This window comes from Anopheles coustani, chromosome 3, assembly GCF_943734705.1.
Source record: "Anopheles coustani chromosome 3, idAnoCousDA_361_x.2, whole genome shotgun sequence".
Lineage (NCBI taxonomy): Eukaryota > Metazoa > Arthropoda > Insecta > Diptera > Culicidae > Anopheles > Anopheles coustani.
Window position 1 is genome coordinate 84442623 of NC_071288.1, and position 18479 is coordinate 84461101.

Consider the following 18479-nt stretch of genomic DNA (forward strand, 5'->3'; position numbering starts at 1 on the left):
TATATACCCTCGCTTTTGGCGAACAATAACGAAAATCTGTAAAACATTTTCAAAATGCTTAGTTAAATAAAATACTAATGAATGGATGAATGGTTTGGAATGCCAAACAAGTATGCGAGCATTGCAACAATATTGGCTGTAAGTTGTGGCCTTTATAAAGATATGAAACGAAATTTAAACAAAAATATTTTCTTACAGTTTATGCTTCAAAGGAACTATAGCCCTAGAATCGTAGCTTACAATAGCTTATAAAGTAAAAAAAACCCATTCTAAATCATTGGCGAAAGTAATTTATCTTAATCAAGTGCTTATGATTGACAAGGCTTCTAACTTGTTTTAGTTTTTTTCTCAAACTCATTTTCTTGCGTTCAATATGCGTAAATTGAGAAAAGTTAGACAGTGATGAAATATTTGGATAATGCCTATACCATTTTTATCATCCTCCATTTGCTTCGGTGCTTTTCATTCGATATGAAAAAAGTAATATGAAATCTTAATCGCGGTAGACCGGAAATTTCTCGGGGATAAATTTCTTTTTCCATAATACCAGCAGAACCATAAGTATAATGCGATCAGCTCAATTGTGCAAAAAGTAATGAAAAATCTATGCAAAAGAACTTGCAAGATACGAACGGACATAAATCGAAAACGGAGAACGGAAAGCTGTGTATATGGAAAAGTAAGAGAATTAAAAAAAAACAGCAAAGGACTGCCATAAATTAATTTTCAATCATCCCATCAGTCACTCAAAAGCATAAAATGATCGTGAATTTGCATAAAAATTAAGGTCAGCTTTTATTCCGCTGACTCGGGGCTCCCTTTTGTTCCTGCTCTAGCTGCGGGGACATTAGATGGTTTTCCTTTTAGTGAAACTTTTTGGATTTCCGAAAACATTGGAACGTGCAATCAACGACTGGAATGGTGGGAAAAGCAAACACTTAGCCGGTTGGTCCAGCTTCCTTTTTTATCACAGTCTGCTTTCCTTCGGCATATACCACATTTCGGAACGCTTCGACCGTTCATCCATCAATCGATCAAATAAATGCGGTGACGGATAATAAAATTTTGCCGAATCTTGGGGCAAGAAAGACAACTTGAATGAAAAAAGATAATTACAAATTAAGTTTAGTTTTTGCTTTTTGAAGTGGTTTGGAGAGTTAGAGTCAAAGTATGCTTAACGAGAGTAATTAAATTTTAATGCTGGCTTTAACATTCGTCTCATTCCTAATACCAGCAATGTATGCAACGTCATTTCGTTGAAACAACGGAGACACAAATATAACTGATGTTCATCCAAAAACCGAAGTAAATAAAAAACCGATTAATCCAGGATGAAAACATTTTATAAGCTAGTTATGCGATAGCCCTTCATATTACGTCCTACTGTGAATCAGTTTAGCATAACAATAAGCATATGAACTATCACCCTTGACAAAGCCTGTTGAGAATAGGGAAGATATTTTAAGAAAAAGTGATATTTGCTACAAGTCGTCCATTTTAATGCAAGGCAAGCAAACAACAATTTCTACCAGCCCCATGAGGCTATTGAACGACAATCATATCTTTTAGTACGAATCATTTCACAAATCGAAATAACGATGGCCCGGTAACTACCTTTGGAACCCTCCAAGACCCGCTTGGAAAATTGCCCATAAATCGTCAACTTTCGCCCGATGATGCGTAAAATTGCCAGCGCTCTAAACTTTGCCAATCGCTCATTTGACCGGCTATTGTCCGGAGAGCCCGTCGACAGCGGAAAATTCGCGGCAGTGAAGTAAAATGTTCCACCATCGACGTCAAACGACAAGTCGGGACCGTCGTCTGCGTTGGACATAGGTCGTCGCGCCCCTGACCACATCCGTTATGACTTTTCTTTTACAATTTGCTTTCTTCGACATCTGGGATCGAGTGGAAGTGGCAGCCTTCTATATGGTTTTGATTTTCGAATCGGAAACTTTCACCAACATCGATTGGCCAACCGCCCAATTGGCTCATTCCACGAAGCACTGGCACAGCCAGTTGCTCCGCTGTTGGTTCTCGATTTTCAATGCTCGGAAAAATCGGTTCCACCAGCGATAGAACAACTTTAGCTAAACTCAATTTCAATCGTGTCTTTTCCAACACAATGTATCATTTACGGTTCCGAATCTGTATCGTAAACCAACACCAAATAATAGGCGAACGGACTATGAGCGATGCCTTTTCTCAACCCAACCCCAATACTCCTAGTTCACTCCTGAATGGTACAAGAAGAAATGGAAAACTTATGAACAGCAAAAGTTATGAGACGAAAAACGATGTAAGCGCATCAAACAACAAGAACGAAAAACTTTCAGTCTAAAAAAAACTTCATTCTTTCTTGCTTCAGAGAATTACGTTAATGTGTCCTGCTCGATATGTCTGTAAGTGAAGCCTAACTATTCTCATTCTCAAGATTAGCGTGAAAGCGTCTGTTGCATTCGATCTATTATCATGCTCTGGTACAACTATATTTCTGTTTATTTTTTAAATTTATCGAAAGGAACTAGTTAACATGTCCATAATGTTTAAACTTAACAGTAATCGGATTCGAAATCGTGATTATTTGGAATCAAGGCTTAATGCTATTGTGAGATAATTGCATACTTGTAGGCTAAGCTACAAAATATGCCCAGCGTAAGTTAGTTTGTAGCTATTCGTATCTAAAAAGTTTAAACATTTATTGTATCGTTATCTTTACTGGGAGCATGATTGTTATCAAAATGCAATGCATCTCTTTCATTGCAAAACCAAGCAAAGGCTTTCTGGTGTAAATGGCAATTTTAGCAATGTCTTTCATGGTAGATACGGGAAAGTAAAGAAGTTCAATCCGTTATCATTGAAAATCACTCGGCCTTCAATAAACAAGGCAATCTATTGTTTTGTTCAGAAAACGGATGTTTGTTTTTTTATTAGTATTCGTTCTCCTACGATGCATCAAACGGGTATAGATAAAAAGGAGCTATCTCTTTATCGGTACAAATGTATCTAGTATATAAGAGACTAGCTTGGCACACGAGAGCCATCAGTTTCGTTGGATTTAAACTGTGGTGTGATTATACATTTGAGTGTCTCTATATTATAATACCATGGGTTCGAGACTCATTCAGATGTTGTGTCTTGTATCCTTCTTGCTGAGCTTTGTGCTAGTATCTGCCGACTACGAAGGAACTACAGAGTATAGAAGTACTTTCCAAAACCACCATATATCTACAGGCGATTATGGTTATACAAGTCAACCAACTACCTCAACAAGCAGCTGGGACGTAAGGCCTAAAGAATGTGACAGAGAAATTATGCAGAGGTTGAATGACTTGGAGAACAATTTGTATTCAATGTCTTACCTGATCGACGACCAAAGTAGGCGGCTCTCTAACGAACTGTCCTACCACTTGCAAGATATCTATGCGTCGTACAATGCATCTGAATCGCCCACAACCGAACAGTCTAACGAGTCATCCGATAATCCAAATGACATTATGGTCAAGTTGGACTACCTTCAGTACAAGTTGATCGAAATGGATTTCGAAATCAAAGAGCAAGGCGAACGACTCACTGAAAACTTAGCCCACCTGGAGAAACTGTTCGGCGGGATGACGTGGAGTATTGGTCGCTTAGAAGAGGCCATCGGAAACAACCTCACTGTCCTTCAGAGTCAGTCCTGGAAGATTCTATCGCAACAAATCGCGTGCGCCAATCACGACCAACTACGCAACGAAATTTTCGACATCGTCCCGAAACCCGGCCTTTCCGATGACGTGCAGTCCTTGCTCGAGTTGGACAGCTACCGTCGCAAGGGCCCATTCGGATCGTGCCGCGATGAACCATCGAAGATGTCTGGCAAATATCTCATTCGGCTGGAAGGCGAGGACGAACCGTTCGAGGCATACTGCGAACAGACCAAGTTCGGCGGAGGATGGCTGGTGATCCAGCACCGCTTTGACGGCTCTCTGAACTTCTTCCGCAACTGGACCGAATATCGAAACGGATTCGGTATCGTCGATCGTGAGTTCTGGATCGGATTGGAACGACTGCATCAGTTGACGCAGCGGAAGACCTATCAGCTGATCGTCGAGATCGAAGACTACGGAGGCGACCAACGATATGCGCGATACACAGAGTTCGGAATCGGTAGTGAGTCGGAGCTGTACAAGCTCAAGAGACTTGGTGCGTTCAGTGGCACGGCGGGTGATTCGATGGCTTACCATAAGGGTTTTAACTTCACTACGAAGGACAGGGATAACGATGGAGCGCCCACTAACTGTGCCGTCACCAGCGAGGGCGCTTGGTGGTACAACAACTGCCATCATGCCAACTTAAACGGTCGTTACTGGAACGTGGTCGACCCGAGGTCGTTTTCGTGGTATAAATTGAAGAATAACTATCAAGGATTGGCCTATTCAAGAATGATGATTCGGGAGGTTTGAAAAATGTAAAAAATAGCAGATAACTCCGTTTTTCTAAAACTGAACATACTGGACGGGTTAGTGCTTGAAACTAATAAATGATATCATTAAGCGCATTGAAAACAAACTTGTGTGTTGACTTATAACATTTATGCGTTACAAAGGAAAGAACCTTTGCTTAAGAAAAAAAATTAACCACTTTCCATAATTATATCTTCATTGATAATAACCAAAAACATAAAGTCAGTAGGACACAGGGGGTCAAAATGGTTGAGAGTTCTAAACTCATCCAAGAAGTGATTTGAACATCAAAAGACACAATAACAATAACAGTTTAAATTTACACATTTGAACCAATATTTTGAAATCCGGACGGAGGTCATTCCATCCATTCATTCAGAGCAGGGGTTGGACGACCGACTACTCTATACATACAATACAATCCCTCTTAAAATATATTTATTTCAACTGGCTGCTCTCCCGTTTAAAGGAAAACTCATAATAACTTTAGGAACCCAAATACTCGTTGTGTGATCGTTTGCTCACGTAAAGAAACCATTTGATAGTATTTTAATTTGCTCGTTATACGAAAAACTTATTGAAAGAAGTATATAACAGTAGAATAATGCTGAGCTACAATATTTCATTGAAGCTCAATAAGTAGTCAATAACAAATAAATTGACATCTCTTTGTTAAACTGCTCATGATATATTCAACTCGATTTTAAGGAAATGTTGTTAGGCGGAAATAGATTTTATTTTCATCGTTTATTATGTTAAACATACATTGCAAACATATTATAGCTATTATTACAGCGTAAACAAAATTTTGCACCTATTCTATATCTAGTTTTTAAAGTCAAGTTAGTGTTCCAAACGAAATTGACTAGCTGGACTGAAAGAAAGTTTACCCCTAGAATAAAGTACGTTGTTATTTTAGCTTTTACGTGATGTTAGAATATTGTTCATACTAATTATGTCAAAGGCAATCTATCTCCAAGTAAGGGATAGTAGGACAATTATATTATACTCTTACCGGATATTGCGCGAACAAACAGATTGAATCATACAAACCTGCAATCTTTGTGTTTATTGTGGAAACTCTTTGATAGAGATACGTGTTTAATGCAGGATGCAGACAGCATTTATTCCTCTTTTCAGGTGATGATATTTTTTCACCCCAAAATAGATCAGTTTTAGCGCCTTTATATCTCGGAATCGGTCATATACGATAACACTGTAAAGTTCTTCAATGGCAAATCCGGTTGAAAGAAGGAAACCAATCTGTTATCGCCCCGAAATACATTTTATTGCACCCATACCATAAATCTCAATACTCCTCAAAAGGTTTATTGCTTTCTACCGGAAAAGGAGAACATCAAGGCATAATTGGCTTTCATCAACATGCGTCCATGCATTCAATTATTAAAGATAAAACGGAGGTTATTTTCTTATCAGTTTGATTGTAATTGGTGTATAAAAGAACAGGTTGGCATACGTGCATGATCAGTATGATGTAAGTACATTGCATTTGGTTTGTCATTTGAAAGTGTTCGAATTCGCCTACCATGCGTTTCAAACTCAAACTTTACACGGAGTGTATTTTGGCCTACTTATGGACATTTCCGCTAATAGTTGCGCCAATGGAGGGAGATTTAAGTGCATTGATGCAATCAAATGAATCTTCTCCATGTGGGGCAATCATGGTCAAATTGGACTACATTCTGTACAAGTTGATCAAAATTGATTTCGAAATCAAAGAGCAAGACGAGCGAATTGAAGAAAACCTAGATCACCTTGAAAAGTCATTCGGTAGGATGACATGGAGTATTGATCGGCTAGAAGAGGCCATTGGAAACAACCTCACTGCGCTTCAGACTCAGTCCTGGAAGATTCTATCGCTACAAACCGCGTGCGCCAATCACGACCAACTACGCAACGAAATTTTCGACATCGTCCCGAAACCCGGCCTTTCCGATGACGTGCAGTCCTTGCTCGAGTTGGACAGCTACCGTCGCAAGGGCCCATTCGGATCGTGCCGCGATGAACCATCGAAGATGTCTGGCAAGTATCTCATTCGGTTGGAAGGCGAGGACGAACCGTTCGAGGCATACTGCGAACAGGCCAAGTTCGGCGGAGGATGGCTGGTGATCCAGCACCGCTTTGACGGCTCTCTGGACTTCTTCCGCAACTGGACCGAATATCGAAACGGATTCGGTACCGTCGATCGTGAGTTCTGGATCGGATTGGAACGACTGCATCAGTTAACGCAGCGGAAGACCTATCAGCTGATCGTCGAGATCGAAGACTTCGGAGGCGACCAACGGTATGCGCGATACACAGAGTTCGGAATCGGTAGTGAGTCGGAGCTGTACAAGCTCAAGAGACTTGGTGCGTTCAGTGGCACGGCGGGTGATTCGATGGCTTACCATAAGGGTTTTAACTTCACTACGAAGGACAGGGATAACGATGGAGCGCCCACTAACTGTGCCGTCACCAGCGAGGGCGCTTGGTGGTACAACAACTGCCATCATGCCAACTTAAACGGTCGTTACTGGAACGTGGTCGACCCGAGGTCGTTTTCGTGGTATAAATTGAAGAATAACTATCAAGGATTGGCCTATTCAAGAATGATGATTCGGGAGGTTTAAAATTTATTTAAAGGTCAAGTTTAAACAACTATATGCATTAGAGAAACAAAAATATATGGATGAAAACGATCATCGGTGGAAATTCTATTTAACTTCTGTATTAACTTATTGTTCTTGGACGATTATTCTGTAATTACAGTTTTTCGCCATACCTATGCTCGTCCATACTGTTTGCTCGCCATCGGAATATGTTTTTGGTATAACGATTCATAACTATTTCTCGTTAAAAAGGGCCCCAATGTCATGCTGTATCGAAAATACAAATCCAATCCCAATGTTTTTAAGAGTCAACACAAGATGTGTGAAATTCGAACAAAGAGTAAAAGAATTACCTACCAATGCTAGCCCAGCTTTTCTCATCCACAGCTCCAGCAATTTTTGGTAGAACTGAAATACTTTTGAAAACTGAGAAATTTTATATACACAAAAAGTATAAACTTACACAAACGACTCACTAATGCGCATGCATTGTTTAACAATTTCAATTTATCATCTCATTAAATAATCAAATCGACCGGCGCTACTTGGGCCTTGAATTTTGCTATCAGGCCTGTTTGAAATGTTTGCAACGTCTGGTCAGATAGATCATCAAAAGGAAAAAACGCAAGCGCTCTAGTGAGATATCTGCGGATCGGCTCATTTCCATACCGTTGCAAGTGTGCCTTCACAGCTACAAACGATAACACGAAAAAAATATGCATCACTCTACTTATCCTGCGCTTGGCTGTTCGATGTTGTGATGCATGAATCGCAATTGAGAATGAAATTCAATTCGAATATAATTCACGGATAATGTGTCATGTAGGGCTAAACAGCCATTTCTGTTTTGTGGTCCAAAAATATTTCTAATAATAGCTACAATTCTATTACAGCAGATTGGTGGTAGCTACGGTCGATGATTTATTTCAATGTTTCAATGAAGTTTTTGTAAGCGTCTTTTGCATTTTGGTGATGATGCTGTGTTTATCAGGGTCTCACAAGTTATTTTTAAACTATGCTAGTGGCATTAAGCCCAGCTGCGCGGATGTCGGTATCGTTATCGTTTTTCGCATCCGCAAAAGGTTTCGGTCGACAATCCAGGGGTGAATAACCCACAACAAAATCTCTAGAACTCATAGAATATTGGGGTTTGTCGGTACCATGTATTACCGTACTTGATGAAATATCATAAAAATTGGAATGAAACCAAATAATAAATTTAGAAAGTTTTTAAACTACAAAACAGTACTTCTTGTATTTGTATTTTTTTACTGTTGCAAAATAGCCAAAATGGGCTGCAAAACACGGAAAATTATTTTAAATCAGTTTGCTTAATCCGAATAAAACCTACTAGCTCCAACAACCATTATTTAAAAGAAAAGGGTTGCCAACCCCTGCATTTATCCATATAAAAAGCTCCTTCAAGCGGCTCAAAATCAAGACAGACAGATTGTTCGCGTTCGGTGTTGTGTGTCGAGTCGCTGTGACAAATTGCTCTCAAAAATGATTTCTAACGTACGAGTCGCGATCCTCTGTTATCGTTTTGTGCTGTTTTGGACACTCTTTGCAAGTGCTGCGTGTGCTTCTGGTGCAAATTCTACCGGCAACTCGATCGCTGGGTATGGATTCGAAGTGATGATGGTCAAACTTGACTATCTGCAATACAAGCTACACGAAATAGAACTCACTCAGAAGGAACGCGACGAAAAGTTTGCCGAGAAAATCACCAAACTTGAAGGCTCGATCGAAAACATTCAGTGGGCCATCATCCGCCACGATCAGGATGCTGGACACAACCTGACGGCTCTTCAGGCTCATTCCCGGAAGATTCTTGCCCAACAAACGGCGTGCGCCAACCACGAAAAGATGCGAAACGAAATCTCACAGCTTACTCAAAAATTTAACCAATCGTTTGGCTCCTACTCCATGCTGTCAACGCCAGCTTCCGTTTTTAATGGATCAGAACCATACAACTCGTGTAAAGAAGCTCCCGCAAATATGTCTGAAGTCTATTTAATCCAAGTGAGCACAAATTCCGACCCCTTCGAAGCGTTTTGTGAGCAGAACAGGTTCGACGGAGGTTGGCTGGTAGTTCAGTACCGCTACGATGGATCCCTGGACTTCTACCGGAACTGGACGGAATATCAACAAGGCTTTGGAAACATCAACAAGGAGTACTGGATCGGATTGGAGCGATTGCATCAACTCACATCGCAAGGATCATACGAGCTGCTGGTTGAACTAAAGGCATTCAATGGTAGTTATAGATATGCTCAATATGATGAGTTCCAGATCGGGAGCGAATCGGAGCAATATCCTCTGAAGAAACTAGGAACGTACAGTGGCACTGCGACAGACGCTTTGAGTCGGCATAAGGGAATGAAATTTACTACAAAAGACCGAGATTATGATGTATACAGTTCAAATTGTGCTGTAGAACGCGGAGGTGCTTGGTGGTATAAAGATTGCTCCGATTCAAATTTGAATGGAAAATACATGAACGCAAATGAAAATTATTCAATTCACTGGTCCAAAGGAGCTTCTAGTTACCAAGGTTGGGCATATTCAAGGATGATGATACGTAAAAAGCAATAACAACGATTAAATCAAACACTTAAGAAATCAAATTTGCTTCTACACAATACCTTTCTACTACAACACCTTCGTTGCAATGAGTTTTTAATTCTTCAAATATGAAACTTTTAATATGAATTGAATAAAGAGATGATTACTTTCACCGAAATTAATAGCAAACGGAAATTATACCTGACGTTTTGAAAAAAATATCACATACTAACACCGCATGGCTTCATTCAACAATATTTTTATTTTGTACATGAATACAAAGTGTTGGATTACATTATTGCCAATCTTTTACTAGCAAGTCAGTGAATCGAAAATCAATCAAACCCATTACCATAACTTAAACGACTCTCAGAAACATCCAACACCACCGGAAATTCCACATCAAATTGACTCACAACTCACGTAACTACATAAGCACTATCATAATCACCTTCGTGAACGGAACAGTATGATAAGCGATAGCAACACGTCAGCGAAAACTTTTCATCCATTTCCCTCTAGGCAACCGCTAGAACCAAAAGTGGTTGCAAAACCATTTCCAAACCGATAACAGTTCGAAAACTCTTCACCAGCCGCAGGACTTCTGGGAGATTTTATATACCAAGATGCCACAGAACGTTCTGCGATGAAGAAGCGCATTGTTTCGTGGGTTGTGGTGTTTGATTTCCCGCAGGGAGATCAATTATCAAGCTCCGAAGTTGTCTGAACGAATGCTTTCTATACCCATCGGTAAGTTGGCTTTGGTATCGACTGGTTTTCGATGGATTTGGCAACCACAAGAACCGATGGAGTAGTGCCAATAAGTTAAAATTAGGAAATATTTTCAAAAGTGTTCAAAAACTATCGTAAATAGCAATTGTACTATACGCATTTAGAATAAATTTATGGAAAATAAATGTAAATGGCCTACAAGGTTTACACGCTCCAATATTTGCAAACGAGAGTTTTCAAAACTTTTCTGCAGCAACGGAAACAAAAATTTATTGATAAAAATTTTTGAACCATTCAGCGTAGCCCAGCATTGTGGAATCAAAGATAAATAAGAGAGATGGATGAAGAACCTATAATTATAACCTACACATTAGCCAGTTGTCTAGATGCAGTTGCAAACTTTTTATAAGCAAACAAAAGAGTGTATACGATGAATGTTTTCGGGAAAAATTTGAAACTATAAAAAATAAAAAACAATTAAGCAACAAAGATGGCCCATAGTTTGATTGTCTCATTCATATGCCAATCGGAAGAAAATACTAAAATCAAATAAGAACAAGTAAAAAAGCTTTTATGACATGCTTGTAGCATGAGGATAAAAAACGAACCAACGACATTGGCGTTGAATACGAAGACGCTAGTGAACAAATTAGTTTAAGGGTGGAAAAAAACACGTTTATTTAATGCAGCGTGTGAGTTCTTTTAAAGCTATTTAGATGTGTTCGTCGCGAATGTGACCCAGCATGCAATTATTCACATGGACACTTTCTATCCCTGAGTCCCGTCTTTTTTTCTTTTACTTTCTGTCTCACTTAAAAACAAATCGTTCCGAGGGAAGGGACCGAAGCGCTTACTACTTGCTAGAAAGAATTTTCCTGTGGAATATTTTTTATGATGCCAAAAAATGACGTCGTCCTGGAACTGGATACACATATGGAACGAAAAAACCTGCTTTTTTGCGACTGAAAAAAAGATCACACTCATATTCATCTGCAACATCGGAACAACCCTTTCTTGCCCTTTTGGTGGCAAAGTTCTCTGTTCGCCAATCGTCCTTTGAATACCGATGGTAGAGGGTCATGACACGCAGGGACAAACTCTGAACGTCATCATTCATGTTGGATGAATTTATGAAACAAGTCGTAGCTAGAGGTCCCGTGTTTTTCTGGATGACGGATGAAAAAATGTTTCGATCTGTTAGAAGGTTATGATACTTAAAACTTACTAAAACGATGTTCACGAACTTTCATTTGATATTTTTTAAGCACATCTTAATTTTCAAATTCAGTTTTTACAAGTGTACAGGAAAAGATTGCAATATTTTATGTGTCTAACTTTCACGGGCTTAAGAAAGATACAACAGATGCAGCATCGAAAATGTATATAGAAGCAAGATAATGTCACATTTAAGCTTCTAGTTTATGCTGCCAGCGCTTTCCTCAACACTATCTCCATCGTGCCAGTCTGCATTACTTCCTTGCGCATTTTTCCTCCCCGCTCCGGTTTGATCCATTTAGAACAGTCCTTTGGAAAGCACATCTTTTTGTTTGTAAATTCTTAAATTTTACATTCTTCCTGGCGCCATGCTTGGCCACCATCCAGGGCCAGTAAATGCAACTGCTGCAACTGCTGCTGAACCCAACCGACCGACCAGTCTGGAAAACGACTGGACTCCACTGCACGGTACCGTTCGATACCATAACGGCAGAAGAAGGAAATGGACTATAAACATTGCCAAAAAAGTGCATTCGCTGAAACCCAAAGCGTGTGCTTACGAGCTCAGGCGGCTGGGAAAGTTATGGTACCGAGAATGGTGCAGTAATGATCGGCGAAGCGCGAATTATCCTTCGTCCGGCAAGAAGTTTGGGAAGGGAGCAGGTTAGTGAGAATGTTCTAAATCCTCTACTGAAGGCTAGGTACAGGGTATTCAGAAGAATGCTATTTCAAACAACGGAAACTAGTATCCAGTGATGAGCAAAATTCAAAGCGTTTCGGTTGTTTTTTAAACGATTTATTTACATTTGATGCTCACTAGAACATTCCAGGAAAAAACTTTTCACTTTTGTTTTCCATGCAAAAGACTTTCAAATACTCCACGAAACATTTGCTTCTATCTAAATAACAACAACCAAAAACAAACTTCTGTGTGCCAATTGTGCAACTTACATGCAAACCGTAAATTTCGATCCATGTCCAATTCCATCGATACAAAGGTCTTGAAGAAGCGAAACTAACGAAGCACGAAACTCGTTACATTGACAAACTCAGCTGCTGAAAACTCAGCACTCCGAGGCAGGCTTAATTTAACAAAGCGTAAAACAATCCTTATGCCAGCAGCAGACGGTAGAAAACTCTGACGAGGCACTAAAACAAACTGAAATTCATCGTTTCGCTTACTTCTCGGTAAGCAACTGTTTTTTGCATGCATATGGCTGTATGTAGTTGTAGCAGCCGGTTGCCACAGGACGATGCCGTGTGTAAGTGCGGAAATTCAAAGTCAAAGTTTTAATTTTGTTTTCACAGTCACGCTGCATCGCACGTTCTTCGTGCAGTAAATTTTCCCATTTTATTTCCGGGACCATCGTTTGTTTCGCCCTACTTCAGAATATAGGTTTACCGTTTTGTATGTGTGTGTTCTTTTTTTATCAGCATAATCATTGGTAGGGAGTTTGGTGAGTTGCCGATGCTTTGGATTCAAATGAAATTGGAGGCTCAACGAATAACTTCCCCAGCAAGGTTAAACTGACTGTCCTGGAGAACATGGAGAATTGCAGCAAAAACCCGAACTAAATGGAACAAATTTACAAATTTTCTTGCTCGCGAAAAGTTTCGAGCTCGAAAATAAACTATAAACTCAATTTTACCGATCGAAATTTCAAACAGCATTTGCACTAACGCAATTTTATCAATAAAATTACAGACAGAACTAAATGAACTAGAATTTAAATGTGATAAGAATAGTTTTCAAATATGCTATGTGTTCGAACAGTTTATAGCGTTAAGAGTCATAACTCAAGCTTGCTTATTCAATTGTCATTTGCTTTACAGTTGTACAATTTTACATGCGAATCATCATTTTAAAGTTGTTGCATACCTTTCAGGCGCTTCAATAGCGTGAGTTCATTTTGCTCCTAAATGTATACCAAGTGTATCACACCATTTCGATAATTCCAAGTTATTTTTAAATGTGTTTGTAACACAGTTGCAGTACGCTATTTACTCATCCATTTTCAATTTAAAAATATGTTTAAAGCACCAATGTTGCGTCTTCACATTTTTTTCCAAAAAACAATATCAGTACTGGCGTAAACCATCATTGAAGTTGTATGTTTTTCCTTGTTCACAAACTACATTAAAAAAAGTAAAATCTTTTGCACAAAGACACCATGGCATTCAAACAATATCTATGCAAATTTATTAATTAAAATTCTAATTAACTTCATAAATAATTACCGCACCACTCCATCAAAGTTGTAATTAAATTATATGTGCTGTTCATGTTTGACTTCATTTATTTTTCACTTTTTCAACCCACTTTTGCATTCCAGCCTTGATTCTTGCGCCAAGTGAAAGAAGTTTCAGCATCCCCCAAGAGTGCGTTAGCATGCTGAAGGGTTTGTTGCGTACCTCGACCGCACACTCAGGACCGTCGTTCAACTTTCACGCCTTCATCGTCTAATTTCACACAACCAACCAACCATGTACTCCCGCCCGGCTAGGTCACTCGACGTTCCAAATGCATTTTCAAGTGGCAATCGGCTAGGGAAAGAAAAACCTGTACATGAAGCAGAGATTTTAAAAAAATCTGAAAACCACCATGCGCCTCCATCACGGTGCGGCGTTGTCGCCTACGAATGCGTCGATCGACCCCCAACTGCGTCCAACCGAAGCGAACGGGGTCGTTGAGTGGCTCAAATAGAGCTACGGTGTGTGGCTTCACAGCAACGTGAAGACGACGAAACTGGTTCCGCACTCGAAGAATCCGCCGACCGTTCCACGTGCCCGGTAACTGATGCCTCTGTCCCTTGTTTGACTTTTCTTAAAGGTCTGCGGTACCGATGATGCAGCTCAACAAAACGACACCGATCGAAGGTAAAGAGTGCGGATGTAAAAAACAAAACAATTAAATCAACTACCCTTGCATCCACGACGTTTGCAGACGGTAGGAAAATTGCCCCCCCCGGCCCGTGACTTTCATTTTCTCAAGCAACCTTACCGTTCCTCTGGCATGGTCTGATAACGAGGCAATTCCAACACGACCGCTGGTGAAAGAAAAGCTGGGGCATTATTTTCCCCAACAATGCCACCCCAAACACTGTGCTGTTGCTTTGTTTTTCCACCCACACCCATTTTTCCATCACTTTTCTTCCCAGGCTCAATGAGGGAGCGTTGGAGCTCGACACTATCTTGAGGGGGCTGCTGCACAAAGTACGTTAAAGAAATGCAAGACCTCCTCCCTTCTCATTCAGTTCATGCCTAGCGCGAAGGTGTGATGATAAGGGAAAAAGTTTTAACAGGTTTACTGGTTCCTTCATTGAAGCGTTAATTAAATTAAGCTCCGATTATCGCGATTACTACCTGCCGCGAGTATACACGATCCAGGGGGAGTAGAGAAGTTCTTCTGCGTCCCGGTTAGTTTTTTGCCCCGGTCCTGTCTTCCTACCGGCCTTCGAACTAGTCAAATGTATTTTTGTTTTGTTTGTACCTCCTTCCAGGAGAAAAAAAAGAAGCCGATCTTTCCAACCGAGTAGCGGAGTAGTATTAGCTCGTAATCTAGGAACTTCTCCCTCGGTGCAGGTATAATCGACTGTTGGCTAATTAGAAAGGTTCATGATCGGACCAGGAGGGTTCTTTCTTCTAACTTCTTAAAGGACGGGTTAAAGACGTTTTTTGGAATTTACTGAGGCTGGAAAATTAATCTGGGGGCTGGAATACAATATCGGTTTAAATCAATTGTTTGTCTTTTTTAATGGGTCAATAAGTTATAACATACAATTTCTTATTACAGTCCAAACGTTTCGTTATCAACAACCTTTTCTTGTGGAAAATTTTACTTTTAAGTCTACGTACCTTTTATTAAATCTTGATTCTCTATCATAGTTGATATGCTTTAAGCATACTTTAACAAAAAATAATTTACATAAACTCTCGTGAACATAGATATTTTCCATCACCGCCATGCCGAAGTCGTTCGAACGGGTATTTCTCTGTACTAAACTTTCACCCCTCTCTACCCTTCCCGGAACAATGCCGGACACCGGTCTTCCGGTAATCTAAAATGTGGTCCACCTGTCGCCCAAACAAAACCACCTACCACGGGAACTCTCGCCACGACATCTCCCCAAGAACCTTTTGAGCAAAGGTACAGGTATCTCTTACCACCCGAATGTCCTGTTTTCGTGACTATCCGAAAACCACGTCTCCCTCCGGAGGGCCGGCTTTGGATTCAGCTTACGATTTGGTCACGGAATAAAAAAAAACACTCACACACACACACACAGTTGATACCATTTTAGAGTTTGCAAATTACCGAAAACCACAGAACTTATCTAGCCGACTTTTCCACTTGGTGACATGCCTGCGGTACCGGGGACCGGCTGCCATTTTGTAACAGGCAGCCATTGTGTTTTTGGGGTCAAGAGGATGCAATGGTTGTAGGGCACGAAGGGTGCCTCGGGGTGACCGCTTACTAATTCTCTAATTTGCTACCGGTTTCCCAGAAGGACCACCTTCTTCTAATCGAATGTGTGCCTTTGGTGGGATGCTCTCGTTCGTTTGTCTCGTCACTCTCTCCTTCTCTCTATTCCTCTTACGCTTTCTCTCCATCCACTCCTTCTTGCCCTGCGGTCAGAAGGAAAATTAAGCTGACAAGCTTAACAAAGGGCTGGTAAATAGTTCTCTCGCCGGTAACCCGAGGTGACCCTTTTACCGGTTGTGTCACACCACGCCACAGGAACAAATTGTGACCGATTACACAAGCTTGCGGTTATCGGCGGGATATGAAATAAATAGGAAAAAATATAGACCCAAATTTGTTGATTTCAAGAGCAAAACTTCAACAAGGTTATGCATTTTTAACGAACTAAAGCTTTGAAAAAAATTAATGGTTCATATTTATTTTAAACAAATATATTCAATATAATCAGTTGTGGATTTTAAATCGAAAACTTAGCAATGCTACATTAGATTTTTCCTTCGACGCTATGACGACAAACAAATTCAACTCACTGTCGTAAAGCGATCGAACGGTATAATAGAATTAAATATCTCTCTCCGAGGTTTGCAAAACATTTGAATACATACATTAATTCTAAATCTTACCGTTGGTCTGGGATGTCTTGGTCTGCCAAACTCGCTTGATTTTAATTGTTTAAAGTTTGAAAGGATAACCAAGGGTAATAAAATCAATTGGAAAAAATTCATTTGAATTAATTTCATCACAATCCTTCAATTAGTGTAGAAGGAAACGAAGATCTTCACGATGTTGGAATCATTTAAACAAAGTCTACGTTAATCAAAACTTCGCATAATTACATCGCTAGTTTATTCTATCCCCCCCCCCCCTCCCTCCACACACAATCAAATTAAATTTATTGTATTTGCTATGATAGCTTAATACTCGTAAAAAATTTAAATTTAGAGTAAAACTGTCGAAAACTATACAATCATCAAATTTAATTGAAGATGAAAATATTTTCGATAAACGATATAGATTCAACTTTTTCTACTAAATATTTTAGACAACTTGTTCATCGATAAATTGTGTACTATAGACGAGTAGACTCAAAATATCGCAGCTGGTATTGAATCACTTTTCCCAGACGTTCGTTCCGAAGACTCCCATTTGGACCACATTTTTAGTGTCCGTCCTTTGAACTCACGATCGCGATCCGACCGTCGAAAGTTTTTCAATAAATTCTTCCACTACCCTGCTGCCACAAACTGACTTCCCGATCAAGCTTATCATCCGCATTCCCAATGTTTTGGGAGAGAATTTCTCTTTCTACAGCGTGCCTCCAGGTCGCCTCAGCCGAGGTCGAATCTTACTCACTTTTCACAGGCACAAATTTTGATTTTGCGAAAATTGTGTGACCTTTCCCCACCACCACCGGTCATACTTTCCTCCCACACGCCAGCGACTACGATCGTAGGCGAAAATGAAAAATTATAAAACAATAAAGACAATAAATTAACGTGATTGTTTCGCGCGCCGGGAAAATTTTCTCATCCCCACCGGAAGGAGGAGGGAGAGCTGGAAAAATATCATCAGCCGTGCACGCGGTCGCTGGAAATCTGCGGACCCGAGTGAAAGCTCGTCGCGAGGCAAGAATTTCCTTGTGCGCCGGATCATGGAGGGCAAGTTTTTCATTTTGCTCCCATCCATCGTGTCTTGTCGAAGGTTCACACGACGCCTCCGGCCAAAGCCGGGTACGCCAGCGCCATCGACAACCGCAATCAGTAGCGTTAGCAACCGAACATCCCGGAGCAACCGGCAGGAAGGTCACCCCGCTCCAACTAGCTCCCACGGCTGTTTTCCCTCCACAAGATCTCGCGCCCATTCGACGGTGACAGTAAATTATGCAAATTTCTATATCGTTACCATCGCTAGCCCGGGAAACCCCCGGCGTTCTTTCTAGCAACCCGCGGGTTCCAACAACAACCCACTCACACACACACGCACCCATACACACACCTGTTATTCCGTTTTTCCCAAAAGCAAACCTTTTGCTCCCGGGACACCAGGAATAGCGGGACGATGGTCCAACCGCGCCTGCACAATGGCATGGCGGTGGCAATCAGTTGCTCCTGGGTTGCTCGCCTCCAGGGCACGGACACGCCACGTCTCCGGGTGCGCGCTGTGGTCCCTTTCCCTATGCTTTCTTGCGGTAAAGTGATTGTATTTTCGGGAAACAATTTCCGTCAACTGTGCCACCAAAAACCGTTCAAGGTTTTCACTCGGTCGTTTTTGCGGTGTGTACAGTGCTGGGCATAGACGTGCTCGATGCATGTAGAATTATTTATCTCATTTATTTCCACGTGCAAAATAAAAAAAGACAAACTATTTTTTCTTTTCCTTCTAAAGAAGACACAAATTTTGGAACGGAACGGAAAAGGTAGCCTATGTAGT

General features: G+C 40.6%; 3 protein-coding genes across 3 annotated transcripts; all 3 read left to right on the forward strand.

Annotated features, from left to right (window-relative positions):
* The first annotated feature begins 3500 nt into the window (after positions 1-3500).
* On the forward strand, positions 3501-4445 carry LOC131272357 (angiopoietin-related protein 1-like). Its single transcript, XM_058274068.1, has one exon. It carries the CDS (start codon positions 3537-3539, stop codon positions 4443-4445), a length of 909 nt encoding a protein of 302 aa, XP_058130051.1. The 5' UTR covers positions 3501-3536.
* A 1682-nt stretch (positions 4446-6127) lies between these two features.
* LOC131271744 (angiopoietin-related protein 1-like) lies at positions 6128-7075 on the forward strand. Its single transcript, XM_058273264.1, has one exon. The coding sequence runs from the start codon at positions 6128-6130 to the stop codon at positions 7073-7075; it is 948 nt and encodes a 315-aa protein (XP_058129247.1).
* A 1617-nt stretch (positions 7076-8692) lies between these two features.
* Positions 8693-9544, forward strand: LOC131268120 (angiopoietin-related protein 1-like; the record flags this gene model as incomplete). The annotated part of the gene is made up of 1 exon (XM_058270795.1): positions 8693-9544. A coding segment is annotated over exon 1 (852 nt), but the record flags the coding sequence as incomplete, so codon positions are not given.
* Positions 9545-18479: the final 8935 nt, after the last annotated feature.